At 41.3% G+C, this 16,548-nt stretch overlaps 1 protein-coding gene across 5 annotated transcripts in view; it reads right to left on the reverse strand.

The window, feature by feature from the left end:
• The window catches only part of LOC129828030 (protein diaphanous homolog 2-like), a 644,069-nt gene that overhangs the window by 173,673 nt on the left and 453,848 nt on the right, over positions 1 to 16,548 (reverse strand). For all 5 annotated transcript variants that reach the window (XM_055889439.1, XM_055889440.1, XM_055889442.1 and 2 more), the window contains one exon: positions 14,202 to 14,326. In XM_055889439.1, the coding sequence (XP_055745414.1) occupies positions 14,202 to 14,326 (125 nt within the window). The remainder of the gene's footprint in view (positions 1 to 14,201; positions 14,327 to 16,548) is intronic.

Genomic DNA, 16,548 nt, shown 5'->3' on the forward strand with positions numbered 1-16,548 from the left:
GTGCACAAAGCAAGGTCCATACAGAAAGGGTTTGTCGAGATCGGTGTGGAAGAACTTGACTGGCCTGCACATAGCCCTGACCTCAACCCCATCTAACACCTTTGGGATGAATTAGAATGCTTTCCGCGAGCCATGCCTAATTACCCCACATCAGTGCCCGACCTCATTAATACTCTTGTGGCTAAATGGATGAAGTCCCTGCAGCAATGTTCCAACATCTAGTGGAAAGCCTTCCCAGAAGAGTGGGCTGTTTTAGCAGCAAATGGGGGACCAACTCCATATTAATGCCCATGATTTTGGAATGAGATGTTCGATGAGTACGTGTCCATATACTTTTGGCCATGTAGTGTATGTGAGGAAATGTTTGGGCATTCATTTTATTTACATATTACAGCATGCTTTCATCTGGGCAGCTACAGCTAATGATACACATTGCTTTTTCATCAAGGAGCTCATCCCAGTGGTTTAGGGCCTGCCCAGTGGTTCTTATTTGCAATAAAGCACAATAAATGGTGAATATATCGCTGTCTGCAGTGGAATAAATGTCAAGCCGTTCCCTCTCACCCACCGGCATTAAGTACACTTCCACTTCCCATTTTACAAATAACCCGTGCATCAGCAGAGGTATTAGCTTATCGTCATCTCCGTGAGTGAGTTGTAACAATGCATAATGACATGTTAAAGTTACACTGCAATTCAACGTGCCATGTATTTATAGTTGGTTTCCTGAGACTGAATCCCAACCGTTAAACCAAACATATGTCTCCAATTCTCAACTGATGAGGTGTCGTGCTGAAACAAACAGTAAACTACAACGTCTCACTTCAAGAAGACAAAACCCGCCAATCGCAGTTTTCCCTCACCATTTGCATTTGATAGAATAAATTGCAGACAATGGTTCCAATTCAACAGAGAGGGGGTACGGGATTTCATTAAAACATCAAATGAAAGTGAAATCATGAGGCATGACGGTGGGAGAGTGGGAAGGCTGAGAGCAAAAGAGAGAGAGAGAGAGACAAGTCTGTGTCTCTACAGCAGGATTAGCGCTGCAGCAACAAGTGCTGAGGGGCTTTGCATCAAACCCAGGAGCCCATGACAAATGAGTCCGACTGTGTTCTGTCTATTACCCAGCACTAAACCCGGGCCTTTTGGGGGGGGGGGGGGGGGGGGGGGGGTAATGAGGTGCATATTGGAGCCGCTAGGCTCCGAAAGGGAGTCACAAGTTACTGTAGAAGTAGGGAGTAGGAGGAGGAATCATCTGTGTGGAGGCAGGCCAAACTCTGTTAATGGGTTGCATGTTACGCACAATATTGTTTTGAGCGTTTGTTTTGGACTGATGCATTCTACTCAATACATCCTCATTGGGCGCTGATGAAGATTTGGTCTAAAGTGCATTACAGTGGCTTGGAAATACAATGACATTCAAAAGGAGGCAAATAATTAGTAGGAACACCTTTTGTCATCAGATTGACTTTAGAGTCAGTATAAAGTTAGCTAGCTACCTAAGATTGAGGGGAGGCCATCGGATTTTATTTTTGACAAACTTTGCTAGCCAATGACACCATTGCCATTGCCATCCTATTTACATTTGATGACATGATAATGCGAGAAAAGTTGTCAATATTTGACTACTTTAGCAATGTCATCCTATTTACAGGTAGTATAGTCTGACAGTTGTTAGCCTTCATCCAGAACAACTTGGCTTATCACCCCTTTAGGACACCACTTTGATGCCACCGATAGACAGCTGCATGAGAACGTTCATAACAATGGCATGACACAACCGAGTGACGGATGTGCAACCTACATGAATAGGTCCTATATAGAGTAGCCAATCTCACTAAGAGAACTTTGTATGACCATGCAGTCCATCACCAAAAGCTACCTGTGTTGTGTACTTGGTATCAGGTAATCTGCAAATACAACTCTCGACTCTGTAGGCCAGCCATGCATTTCTAACCACTCTCTCCAGAGAAGTGCAAGGGCATCCAGTTGTTAATGTAAAGGGCATCCTTGGACACGGTAGGGTCATTGGGGACGGGATACCTCTGGAGAAGCGCCAGGCTTGGAGGTCTATCCCTCCGAGGCCCCTGACTGGCAGGCAAGGCACTGAGGCTTGATAATGGGAACATGACAGGGGAGACACCCAGGATGAAGCAGAGGTTAGGCCTGGGCCAGTCTACTGGAGCCTTTACACTCCCTCCCCTGCCCCTTTTCCCTGGCTCTCCATCCACCCCCTGGGAGCCAGAAGGCCAGGCAGCCTGTCAGCTAACTCTACTGGCTAATGGACCTGCCACATCAGCCCTGGTGTCGCAGCCTAACAAGGGACTGATTGGAGAATTTCTGGGGAATTCACTCGCACACTGACACGGCACATTGAGTCGTCCTAGCATCTGCGGCCGTCTAGGCAGGCAGTAGCACTAACACGGAGACTCAACTAAGGAGTGACAAAATAGTTTGGGCTGTTGACAATAAACGAAACATGTGTCCTCTCGGTGAGTCAGTTCGGTTGGAGTGGAATACACTGTGGAAGTGTGTGTCTTAGCTTGCGGGGGTTCAAAAGTGTATACAGCTCTGGCAAAAATGACTGGCTAGCTGACAACTTCGCCCATCTCCCTATGGAAGCTAAGAAAACAACTTTTTAGAAAAACAGTTCTTAGAAAAGCGTAGGAAGTATCAGTTTGATATCTTTCTCTTACATATATCTGAGTTGAACTTTCTGTAACGCTGTGATTCATTGCATTGATCATGCCAATGAAACAGTGACATTGTTTTAGGGGTCTGGGCAGTATGATAGCTACAAGTGCCTTTGTGATTCGTGTAGAATTAATGTCCAGATGTCAATTAAACCAACTCAATGTTTGGTTGAGTTCAGCTCCCACTAAACCCCTCCCACCACTTAAACAATCAATACGCCATTACCTTCATCATCAATGGGTATTGACGTTGTGTTGAATACCATCCTAATCACTACAATACGAATACAGCCGTCGTCTCACCAAAGCATGGGCGTTTGTTGTTGGGTGGCATTATCAGTCAAATTGAGATTTGAAGAGGCAGTCATCGAGCATCCCTCCCCTCGTTCAGATACGCATCCTCCATCAGGCCACATATCAAGGCAATCAAAGATAATTAGAATATTAGCTCTATGCAAAATGCTATCACACAAAACACACGGCTTTGAATGCCATTTCCCATTAAACACGGATCTGGTGGAAGACAGCAACATAATGACACACGCCAGCTTTTCTCTTTTGTGTTTTCCTGCCCCCGCCCTCTTTATGACTATCATCATTAGAATGGCAATTATTATTGTCATTTTTTGGCAGATGTTGTTAATTCCGATCGACACCTATTAAAATTGGTTAATTAAAATCTTATGGTCTCCTGTGACACCCAGTGAATGGAACGTGTCTATTGTTTTGGTGAATGAAACGTGTCTATTGTTTTGGCAAGCTGGCTGTTCAGCTTCTATTTTCTATATATAGACATCCATGTTGAGACAATACGAAGTTAGGACAGTACCAGAAACTGGGATAACCACCAAGGGGTACCGAGATACAGTCACAAATGCACCACTCAGGGAAATAAACAGTTATTTTTATTCCTCTCCTATATTTATTTACTAGGTTTACATTTGTGAATGTCTGGTTAATTAAAAAGCTCCTGGGCTTATCTGTGCTGCCAATATTAATTATTTAGCCACAAAATGTACAATGAATTTCATTAAAAAAGGAGGGCGCTTACAAAAAGAGCGCATTGGCGAGGTAAACATTGTACTGTTGACCTGGTTCACTACTATGAGGAAGTACAAACGTAAACAAATTAGACGGATTATAATGGGTATACATTTGAAGTAATGAAACATATCAGATCTACAGTAATTATCATTCATAATGGCGACGGTATATTTGTCGAGGTTCCATCTCGACAGTGTAGCTAAATCTTTACAGGTGGTTTACCTATGCGTGTGGTAATTAAATACCAGTCATCCTTTGTTTAGGAATTAGTAAGAATCTTTCAGTTGTCTTCTCCTTTTCTCAGTTAAGCAACACCACCTTCAGTTATAAAAGGGGGATGTCGCTAGCAGAGGTACATTAGTTCAACTGTAAGTGTCAAACGTCAACACAGGAAATACAGAATGAGCGCTCGTATTGGCTACTCTGAAATACCACAAGACTAGTCATTTGGCATGACCTCTAAAAATACAAACGCATAACTTCCTTTGAAGTATCAAACTGAAGGATCGGTTTACAACAGAAGGTGCTACCTGCATAAATGTCATGAGGGTGGTATTACAGTGCAGTGCGTGTGTGTGTGCATGTGTGTGTGGTTGTGTGTGACGGATGAGTCTGTCTGGGTGTACCGAGTTACCGTTACACAGTCACACAGTGAGGTGTGTGTGTGTGTGTGTGGGCCTTGTAGTAGCGCAGTCCTGGAAGCTACAGTATACCACGTTCTGAAGTAGGAATGTATTATTCTTATAAAAAAAATAATTCAAATACTGACCTTTATTGTATGCCCCCCCCCCCCCACCACCACCAAAATTGTGAAATTATACAGTTAATATTTTAAAACATTTTGTTTAAATGCACACAACGGCAAAAATCCACTTTTTTTGTTGAAAGACGATGCCCAGAGCTTACCCATGATGTTGCACAACGATTTACAAACAAAACCCCACAATTAAAAAGAGAAAATATATTTTTATACATTTTTGCAAATGTATTGAAAATGAAATATAGACATATCTCATTTAAATAAGTATTCACACCCCTAAATCAATACTTTGCAGAAGCACCTTTGTGTAAGTCTCTAACAGCTTTGCACACTTGGATTGTGTAACATTTGCCCATTATTATTTTCAAAAATTCTTCAAGCTCTGTCAAATTGATTATTGATCATTGTTAGACAACCATTTTCAGGTCTTGCAATATATTTTTCAAGTAGATTTAAGTAAAAAGTGTAACTAGGCCACTCAGGCACATTCACTGTCTTCTTGGTAAGCAACTCCAGTGTATATTTTGCACTGAGTTTTAGGTTATTGGCCTGCTGAAAGGTGAATTCATCTCCAAGTGTATGGTTGAAAGCAGACTGAACCAGGTTTTGCTCTATGATTTTGCCAGTGCTTAGCTCCATTTTAATCCTGAAAAACTCCTCTGCCCTTAACGATTACAAGCATACCCATAACATGATGCAGCCACCACTACGCTTGAAAATATGGAGAGTGGTATTCAGTAATGTGTTGTACTGGATTTGCCCCAAACATAACACTTTGAAATCACATTTCTTGGAAGGAAACACTTTAGCAGTGGCAGTTAGTGCCTTTTTTTAATGAACACGGCCTTATTTCTATTACAGCATATTGAATGACAGTCATTCATATTCCATTTCAATAGGTTTAGTTCAATGTAACATCAATAGGTTTAGGCTACTACCTGATACTTCAATTTTCCCTGTACCCATCATAAGGTTCTTACAAACTAGCCTATAAATGACACTTTACAACATAGGTGCACAGGTCAATAAACTTTTGAGTGAGCAAGTTGATAGACAGTGACACACTCAATACCAAGTTGCACACTCTTGTCTGCATCTAGTTCATATAGGGCGTAATCATTAGTTCAACAGTTGCAAAAGAATAGCTTCCATTGGACAAATTCAGGTACAGTTGAAGTCGGAAGTTTACATACACCTTAGCCAAACACATTTAAACTCTGTTTCTCACAATTCCTGACATTTAATCCAAGTAAAAATTCCTTGTATTCGGTCAGTTAGGATCACAACTTTATTTTACGAATGTGAAATGCCAGAATAATAGTAGAGAGAATGATTTATATCTGATTTCATTTCTTTCATCACATCCCAGTGGGTCAGAAGTTTACATACACTCAATTAGTATTTGGCAGCATTGCCTTTAAATTGTTTAACTTGGGTCAAACGTTTCGGGTCGCCTTCCACAAGCTTCCCACAATAAGTTGGGTGAATTTTGGCCCATTCCTTCTGACAGAGTTGGGGTAACTGAGTCAGGTTTGTAGGCCTCCTTGCTCGCACAAGCTTTTTCAGTTCTGCCCACGACTTTTCTGTAGGATTAAGGTCAGGGCTTTGTGATGGCCTGTCCAATACTTAGACTTTTTTGTCCTTAAGCCATTTTGCCACAACTTTGGAAGTATGCTTGGGGTCATTGTCCATTTGGAAGACCCATTTGGGACCAAGCTTTACCTTCTTGACTGATGTCTTGAGATGTTGCTACAATATATCCACATAATTTTCCACCCTCATGATGCCATCTATTTTGTGAAGTACACCAGTCACTCCTGCAGCAAAGCATCCCCCACAACATGATGCTGCCACCCCCCAGATGTGCACAACACATCTGCTGTCTGATGAGGCAAAAAAAAACATTTTTGTACCAAACCTTCATATCATGACCTCTAACCGCTACACACCACCTACATCATTGTCACATCACAGTCAACATAGCTACTAGAACTAACGCGTTAGTAGACCCGCTACAATCATGCAATAGAGTGTACAGTCGCCAGCAAGCAGTTTAGCAGTTACACCGGTGACCACGATGGCAATAAATTAATAAAACCGAAAGCTTACCTTGACTTGGAAGAGTTCCAGTATTGGATAGCCATAGTCAGCTAGCTAACATAGCATCCCTATCTGTTAGAGCAAAGTGTTTGATTCGGCTAAACTAGCTAGATGCATTCTATGCTAGCTAAATAAGTGAAAGTAAAAAATATATATACTATCAAATATCTTTCTCTCTTTTCTCCTTACTTTTGTAAGATATTCACTTCTCCAAAACTGTTCAACTATTGTCTCTCTTTGAGTCAACTACTCATCACATGTTATGCACTGCAATGACAGCTAACTGTAGCTAGCTATGGATGTGGGTGAGAACAATGAGCCTCCTAAGTTTTGTATTGAAGTCAATGTACCCAGAAGAGGACAGAAGCTAGCTGTCCTTTGGCTACACAATGGTGCTACCCTACAGAGTGCTGCTGAGGCTACTGTAGACCTTCATTACAAAACAGTGTGATTTAATCAATTATTTGGTGACATGTGGATATATTTAGAATAGGTGTAGCTATTTTTATGAAAATTCACTGTGGATGATGGTCTTCTCCTTCCTCTTCTGAGGAGCCTCCACTGTACTTTAGTGCCTTGTTGCAAACAGGATGCATGTGTTGTATTCTGCACAGGCTTCCTTCTTTCACTCTGTTAATTACACTAGTATTGTGGAGTAACTACAATGTTGTTGATCCATCCTCAGTTTTCTCCTATCATAGCCATTAAACTCTGTAACTGTTTTAAAGTCACCATTGACCTAATGGTGAAATCCCTGACCGGTTTCCATCCTCTCCGGCAACAGAGTTAGGAAGGACGCCTGTTGCTTTGTAGTGACTGGGTGTATTGATACACCATCCAAAGTGTAATTAATAACTTCACCGTGCTCAAAGGTATATTCAATATCTGCTTTTTTTTTTACCCACCCTAAACCCTAACCCTTACCTTAACCATTTTAAATTTCAACTTCAATGGGGGTAGGGACATCCCAAGGATCCCGGATAGCACCATCTTTGAGGACATGTATTTCCATTATTAGAATGGTCACTTGACTATCTTGTCAATATAATTGACAATATTTGCCTTAGCATGATAGGATGTTGATTGCTTAATTAACTCAGGAACCACACCTGTGTGGAAACACCTGCTTTCAATATACAGTACTTATTATCCCTCATTTACTCAATTGTTTCCATTATTTTGACAGTTATTTTTTTTTAAGGAGGTTGTTGGTACAGTGGTTGCTCCACTAAAAGTTTTGCGATTATTCTGCGGGACTTAGAGTTAATTCGTGGTTTAGTACGGTACCCTGGGGAGTTAGAGCACTGATTATGCTTTTGGGTCCTACTGTGTCTCTAACCGACAATGAATGGGCGACATAAACCTAAATAGAAACTGATAATTGTGTAAGACTTCAGTATTACTTATTAAAACTGTTGTTACACTAAGGATTTTGTTATTTTATTTTGTTAGGATTATTTTTCTCTTACTGTAGTACTGTAGCCCTCTCCGGACTGGTCACATTGTACAGCACCTAAGTGGTTCAATGGTCTAAGACACAGCATTACAGTGCAAGATGTGTTGCTCCAGATGCTGGTTCAATGCCTTGACTGGGAGACAAATGAGATGACAGTAGGTTTTTGGTTTCTCTCCCTCTAAAAACATGAATAAATAATTGTAAATAGCAAATTGGCTTTATTTACAAATTAGTAAAAATGTCTCACCCCATGTTCAATAATTACCTTTTTCTCACTCATTTTACGTATTTGAAAATGAAATCATCTCGAAAATATTGTTATTTTTTAAACTAAGCAATTATTATTATTATTATTAATTTAGAATTATATAAAATCCCCTTGGATATTCTCACAGATATATTATTAACCCTGTTATTAGCAGGACAATATATATGGGTCATATTGGTCATGGCTCCCGAGTGGTGCACAATGGGATTGCCTTGCAGTTCCCCATCTGTATCCACTGAAAGCATGCAAGGTTCAAGGCACGAGGGCAGGGGGCACAGGATGGGCCGCAACACTTTAAGGGTCATTGCACTAATAATGGAGCTGACTAGGGAAACGTTCCCGCTGTTCTTAGTGCCAGTCTGCAAGTTCAAACTAAAACAATTTAACTAATAATGGCATCTTTATGCTTTCGTTAATAAAATAATGACAACAATACTCTTTCAAAATGCCAATATTTATTTAGTTATGGATCCATAACAAATTACTATGGGAATAAATATCACTGAATTACATAAATATTGGAACAAAGTTGTCTAACGAAGGTAAACAAATTATTGCTTACTGGAAAATACTCTTTCAAACACACACGGTCACGTTGTACAGCGCAATTATGGCTATTAGTCGGTAGCTGGACAATAGACCTGCCTAGTAGGAGGGTAGGGGGTGAATTATATCATCAAATGTATTTCTTAGTTAGGTTTGCTGTATCACAACCGGCTGTGATTGGTTGCAATTTCAGTTTAATCCACCAGAAAAGACAAAACAAATAATACAACAAAAAATATTCTTCTTATTATTATTATTATTAATCACACCCGACCATGATTGGGAGTCCCATAGGGCGGCCCACAATTGGCCCAGCGTTACTCTCCCTCTAAAAACAGAAATACATGTTTTGGGCTTTACAAATATTATTTTGGCCTTTATTCAGATTACAATCACTATTTTTGATAACAAAATATCCTCCACAATAGCATTATATATTATCAGGATGGTGGCACAGTCATATAGCGGCACCTACATAATGCTGAGTGACTCACTCATTCATGGCTTTGGATCAAAATAAATAAGTACCAACATTCTTTCTGATAGTCTTTAATAAATACATGTTTTGGTTATCCTGACCTGGACACCATGTACAGTGTTATAAATGCCCATTATGGGCTATTAGCAGGACAATATACCTTTCCCAACACCTCTCTATATTTTGATACTTTGTGGATGGGGGCACCGGAGTCGATGGGGCCTCCCGCAATGCAAAATGCGTTGCTACAGATGCAGGTTCGATACCCATGCCGGCCGCCACGAAACACCCATGAGGTGGCTTTTGGTTTTAATTTAGAAACCTCTAATCCTCTATATGTAATTATTGGTGGAGAGTCACGTTATATTTTTGATATACTGTAGGCCTACCATAAGCAACATTAGTCTCACTAGTGTTGAGTAATGTACTGTTAAAAGTGGTGTCAGTCTTATTTATTTAAAGATCATATTGAAGTTAGAAGCAATTGGATTTGAAGCAATAGCCTACAACTATTTCAGCACTGTTCCTCGCTGCTCTAAGACAAGCATGGGGACTGGTCTTGATAAATCAATGAGATTTTTATTGTCACTGAATCTCTGTTTGGGTATTGGTTAGACTACAATTAAACAATTAGTGTGTAGAAATGTTATGCTCTTAGTGTAACATTTATTTAACTAGGCCAGTCAGTAAAGAACAAATTCTTATTTACGAGGAACACCTACTCGTTTCCCATCGGGGAATTAAACACCGGTCTCCCGCGTGCCCGCACGACAAGGGAATTCATTAGCTAAATAGCCAAGTACTGTAGCCTACTCCCAACCATCAAGTTGTACAGCGCCATATTTTCCGTTCCATCCTCACGGAAACACAGAAGGTTTTTCATTTTCCTTGGAATAGAAACACCATAATATTAATCAAATTAATTAAGCAACATTTCTTAAAATCAGTCCCATATACTATGTTCTTATAAAAAAATGTTTTACATTTTCTAGCACAGCCACTATTGAAGGCTATCAAATGCTTCTCAAAGATGCCCTCTGATGGTCAAACTAGCACTAACTAGCAATAATGGTACCAGTGTTTGGCACTTAAATTACGTGCCATAGAATTCTGCGGCACCATGCAAGCTGTGCTGCAGTACGCTGCAACTTTTAAAGGACAAATCACTGTACAATAAGGGGGAACATGGGGTGAGTGGCAATCCATTAATTAATTTCCTGTCCTTTTGTCTTTATACTGTTCCAAGACAACAAGTATGTATGGGAAGACAATGCAATTAATCTGTTTATATGTTCTGCTATTTGAATTAATTGAATTAAACACATCACTTCTTATCTGAGGTATCTCCTCCCAGGTATATAATATATTATACCTGGGAGGAGATACCTCAGATAAGAAGTGATACTTTTAGCTGTAGACTTATTTCAATATGCCACACAGCAAATGTAGTAGGCTATAGCCCCATGTGACCAAAGCACAGCTACAGGTCTTAATGTGTCAGGGGGGGTTCAAAATTACACAAGCTGAATTCGACTTCTCAGGTCCCTTGGGAGCTGAAAGGTTAAGCTAAATATCAGCGGGCTGAACTATGGCGTTGAGTACCACAGGGGCCAACCATCCATCAATGCTCAGTCCTGCTTCTCATTTCCACAGCGACCCACCACACTCCCATTAGCAACCTAGCATGTTATCCACTGTCCCTATAGTCTATCCCTCCCTCAGAGTCCTACTCCTTCATATCCACTAGTTATAGATCGGTAAAGGGGTTGGCTGGGATCAACCAAGCCACTCAAGCCTCTCCAGTGAATTAGTAGCCCCCCCAGGGGCCAATGCCTCAATTCCCAGCCTTTGTGGGCTACCGTTAAATCTGACAGATAGATATCACTAAACTGCTGAACAAACACACCATTCAGTACTTTGCATACATTGCGGTAGTGGAGGGAGAAAAATAAATCAGGAAAGCTAAGTGAAATACCTCCGCTGGGCTGTTTGTGAGGCCAGAAAGTACTAGGAATGGATTCTGGCTGTCTTATTCAGTAGATAACGACTGCCGTTTTGAAATCGGTGAATTAAAGTATATGAGGTATTCACCATTTGCTGGTGTGGATAAATTGAACTCAAGCTGCGTTCTAACGCGTAATCTCTAAGCCAGTTGAATGAATTAGAAACATTTAACAGATTCATATTCATTGTAAAAAAAAATAATAATAATAACCTCAAGAGGTTAATTCAAATTGTGCTGCTTTGATACATTCATTGTTACCTTTTAAAACCTCAAATGGTAACTGCTGCAAGTCTTAGAATAAAGGCCAAAGGGACTCTGTCAAACACAAGCACACACACACACACGCACGCACGCACACACACACACACACATGCACACGCGCAGACAAACTCTACCGTACACACTCCCCATTTATCACTGCTCTACAGTCAAGATGATATAAGCAACTTTTTCAGGGTTGCTCAACCATCAAATGCATGACCTTTTCAGCTTCGGCTGTTGTTGTTTCATCTGTCATGTTTCAAGGCATCAGCGGCCTTCTTTAATCCCAGTAAGAAGTTTAAAAAAGGTATGTTGGCGTTTGACTTGGCTGGTTTATCTTTACAAAAACCGCAAACACGTGGCTAGGAATTTCAAACTGTCAGTTTCACGCACCCTACAATGTGTTACATGGATCGTGGTTATCTCAGCTAAAGTCAAAATAAAATATAGCACATCAAATCTGGGAAAATCAAGCATTGTCTTTCCATCTCTTTATCTCACACATATGGTTTCCCTTCCCTCTTTTACCTAGGGGCACAACTGTAGATCTGATATCTTAGCAAATTGTTTTTTTTAAACACACAATGTTCTGCATGTGAAAACCTTTCACAACACTATAGTGTGTGTTCACTTCAATATTCAAGGTGAAAAGAAGAAGAGAGTAGGATGATTCAAACCGAAACCGATTTTCATCATTTTTGACAGTTCAACATCATGAATTGTAAGGACAAAAACTGAAGGGGCGTGAAACATTCAACACACCTGGAGAAGTGTGTTCGGGATCCTACAGTACAAAGAAATGCACCTCTGATCACACATCTATTATTTAGAAACCTTGCGAATTACCCTTGATGCCTAATCATGTGAACTGATTTGAGTTTAGTTGCGGACGAGCAGTGTTATTTTGACTGGCTGACTAACTTTATCACTTCACTACCCGAAAGAAAGGTCACATGCAGGTCAAACTCTAGAGGTGAAAGAGAGAGGCGTTTGCTAACGGGGAGAGACAGAGAGCCGAAAGGAGGACTGATACACATTGATATCGTCTCCTCCTTGCCATCTGAGTCACCTCGACTCCCAACATCGATTGTGGGTGACACAACGGATAAAGCAAAACCGCTTTCTGGCTTTCTTTATCAAGGATAACAATGCCTACTCTGTCATGCGCAAAGGCGTGAGCGTAGCTTGGGTACACTCCCCTGTCATTCACCCTCAATCTGGCTGAACACAGAGAAAGAGGGTAGGTGGGAACGCCACAAAATGGAGCTAAGAAAACAACATATTTTCAATATTTCCTCTATAGCTATTTTCACATTAAGGCAGTCACTAAAATGTGTTCGACAAATGCAACTGAGGCTCCATTTTGGTTCTGATGCCAGATCAGGTGAGGAAGTAGGTGGGAGGAAGTGGGGCGTTTCCAGGCAGCTTCTCTCCCTCTCTCTCTCTCTCTCTCTCTCTCTCTCTCTGGGGACACGATCCAGACAGTGAGGGAGAGCACTGCTGCAGTATATCTGCAGTTCTCCATTTCATCTCACTCATGCTCACATTCTACAAGAAGCCCCGGAATCGATACTGACATCAGGGGCCTTGAGCTGCCTTTCCTGCCTGTTTGGTTCAGAGCTGCAAGGGAGCCTCTGTTTTTTAATTACACCGATTTTTTGGGGACTGGGAGCAGATTGCTAATGCATGAGTTGGCTATTACTTTTATGCCAGCCAAAGTGCAAAGCAAGCTTGAATAAATCTCCACTTTGACTACACTAAGAAAGAACTCAAATTAAGGTTAAACACCATCTTAAGTGTGAGCATTGAACACATGGAATGCCTCCTGAATTGATGAATTACCCTTGAATTGATGATTCTTGCGCTCCCTTAATAAATGTGGTAACTCACATCGAGAGACAGAGGATACAGGAATTACGGCTGTTTTATTGCAGATATCGATAGGAGGTATCATAGCCCCAATGAGACCCTATATTGTGTGTATAAGTGCCATATATCTAGACAAACCTATTCTGCCCAGGCGCCTTCCTCCTTAAAATGGACACTGAGAAGTGCTCAGGCATCACTAATTTGATTTGAGAGCCGGACCGCTTGAGGTTAAGTGAAAGCACTCTGTTATCGAAAATAGAGAAGGGCCATGAGAGGTGATAGCCCACAGAAGGTCTGTGTGGAGAGGGCTGTGGCCGGTCGGGAGATGAAATCAGGAGGTGGCAATAAGTCAGCGTGGGGGAACGATCCCCCATTAGAGTCCCGGAGGGTAGGCAGTGGTGGAGTGGTGGAAAAAATAGCTCCAGGCCTGAACTCTCTCTGGGGAGTGTTGGGGAGAGGAGGAGGAGGAGATCTGATAAACATCTCACTAGTGGCAAGGCAGCCATATCCATTCCTTTAAGCCCCTGGGTACCACTAGTCACACGTACGGCCCTTAACTACTCTTTCCTGCCAGGGAGAACACAAGCACAGCACAGTCTCTCTGGTGGCCAATCCACAGGCGCCCAATGGCCAAACCATGTCTAGCACGGCTCTCTACTTCAGCAACAGTTGCAGATAAGACAAGTGGAGGAATCAATGAAATACATGAAAAGGATATGGACAATTTTTCCACAAACTTATCTTTTTTGTCATCTGTCTTGGGGAAATTCTCAATGTCGTTTTCGAGCCTCTGGATGTGTCGCTCCATGGTGCTCAGACTGCTTTTCAGGATCTCGGCAGAAACTGGAGAACGATGGAGAAAGGACATATATCATTACTATACTTTAATACATAACTTCAATACATTGCAGATTAACTGAATATCTACACATATGAATATGTCTTTGACGCAGTTTGTTGCAATCAGCGTTGTTTGCTGAGGTTAGGCTGAGTTGGTTCACTCCAGAATCTGTCTCAGCACAACATTCTGTGTGGCCTGAAAAGCGATTGTGCGTGCGTCAGTGTGTGCCCGGTAGAGTGGCTCGAGCTCATTAATCAGTCTGTAATCACTGTTTACAGAGTTCCTGTGGACTGCTCACTCTCACTATTCAGATCAACCCTTTCAAGTGAGGGCTTCAAAGCCTTGTGCATGTCTTCGGGGATCAGACAGGACAGGAGAGTAGTTACTGGTGCCATGTATAGGCTTTAGTGTTATTAATTAGGCATGCACATTTCAGTCAATTTTAATCCCGACTAACCGACCCTCATTAACCGGTCAAGAAACGGTTCGATTTTTTTCAAACAGTAACATGACATGACCAACAGAAAATAGTATGCAAGCATTCAAGGAACGGACATTTTCCGTTAAGAGCTTAAATGGAAACATGCAAAAATAGCAAGCCTATCGTCTTACAGTCAAAAGGTTATAGACTCTTATTGAACATGCAACTCCTGTAATGAAGCAGCTAATAAGAAGTACTTTTCAAACATTTGCCAAAATGGAATTCGTGGGGAACAAACTGTTCTAAACAGTGTGAGCGGTTCCATATATGACAGAGATGAAACTTGGATGGAAATCCCTAATAACAACAACTAGGATGGGTTGCTGATATGAATAGGATTGTGCCTTTGGCTTCTGGACAACGAAAGAAAGTTCATATGAAAATCAATAGAACAGGAGCAAGAAAGCTGGTTAATAATGGCTTGAGGAAGTCTTTATCAAACAACTGTGGCTGACAGCGCCAGGCTATCAATTACGAGTTGAGATCGAGAAATAAAAATAGTAGCTTGTTTTAATCGTGGGCATCAAAATAGTTTTTAGCATGCATTTGCTTTTAGAATTGTTATTTGTTGCGCAACGACTGGGCTTACAAAAGCCCATGTTTCACTCTAGTAGCAGCTTTTTAAAGAACCTGCTCTCGCGCTGTCTGCCAGGAAATAGGCTATCCCACTCCTCAAACTGGGCTCTGTATGCCAATTTAATTACACAAAATTATGGAAATTAACCTACAGACTGATAAGCATGACCGGTCAAATGTATTTTCGGTGGCTAACCGATTTACGATTAACATCCCTATGATTAATACACAGACACTTCCGACTATGACTACACGGTGCGTGAACTGGTCACAGGCAAATAAATGGGTCAATGTTGTTTTGCCTGGGTCTGCGTCACAGAGTGGACACCAGCGGGTTACAATGCAAAGGTTTACAGACTTTTTAATAGACATCTTTTTGACTTTTACTTGTCTTTATCAAGAGTCCTCCGCTAGACTGAACACATTCATAAAATAATAGTGACAGATAGTTAAACAATAAGACTTCTATGGAGTTACAATGGATTGGGCTGTGGGCTGTGGGCTGTGGCTGTGGTAAGCCTCAGCGTGCAAATGGAAAATAAGATCAAAGTCTAGGATGTTAAAAGTGTCCTCCTTAATAAAAGTGCTACCATCTTGACTAGTTCAAAGCCATCCCATGCTATTTAGATAAACCTTCACGTGGAAATGTCAAATCAAGCCTCAGTGTTTAACTGAACTTGCCTATCTTTACTCAAATATTCAATAATAAAAACCTGCGTCAAAGCATGTCTCCACAATGTACCTGTCTTGCAATGTCCGCGTGCCACACGTGGTATTCAATTGCTTTTTGAGCCTACCATGTCTAGCCTATATGATGCCCTTGTATCTTGTGAAATAAAAATACCATTTCTCATTGCATCTTCTACATGTATTGCAGCGAGTCATACATGATGGGAGGGCAGGCAAGCAACATGTCAGGACTCACCACTACGCTTGCCACCAGGCCCAGCGCCCTTTATGTTTCCCAACCCATCCAATGAGCTGTGCGGAAGCTATTAAAAAAGGGGTATTCTCATTGACACCAGGGAAGCCTATTATTTCTTTACAGCCATTATACAGCTCCCACCTGGTTATATTTGTGTTTTCTAACAATCCCACTGCCCAGTGAGTGCGGGGACGAAGCACTTACAGTACACAGAGGCATACACAGTTACACCGGGGCCACAA

This window comes from Salvelinus fontinalis, chromosome 29 (assembly GCF_029448725.1).
Source record: "Salvelinus fontinalis isolate EN_2023a chromosome 29, ASM2944872v1, whole genome shotgun sequence".
Taxonomy (NCBI): Eukaryota; Metazoa; Chordata; class Actinopteri; order Salmoniformes; family Salmonidae; genus Salvelinus; species Salvelinus fontinalis.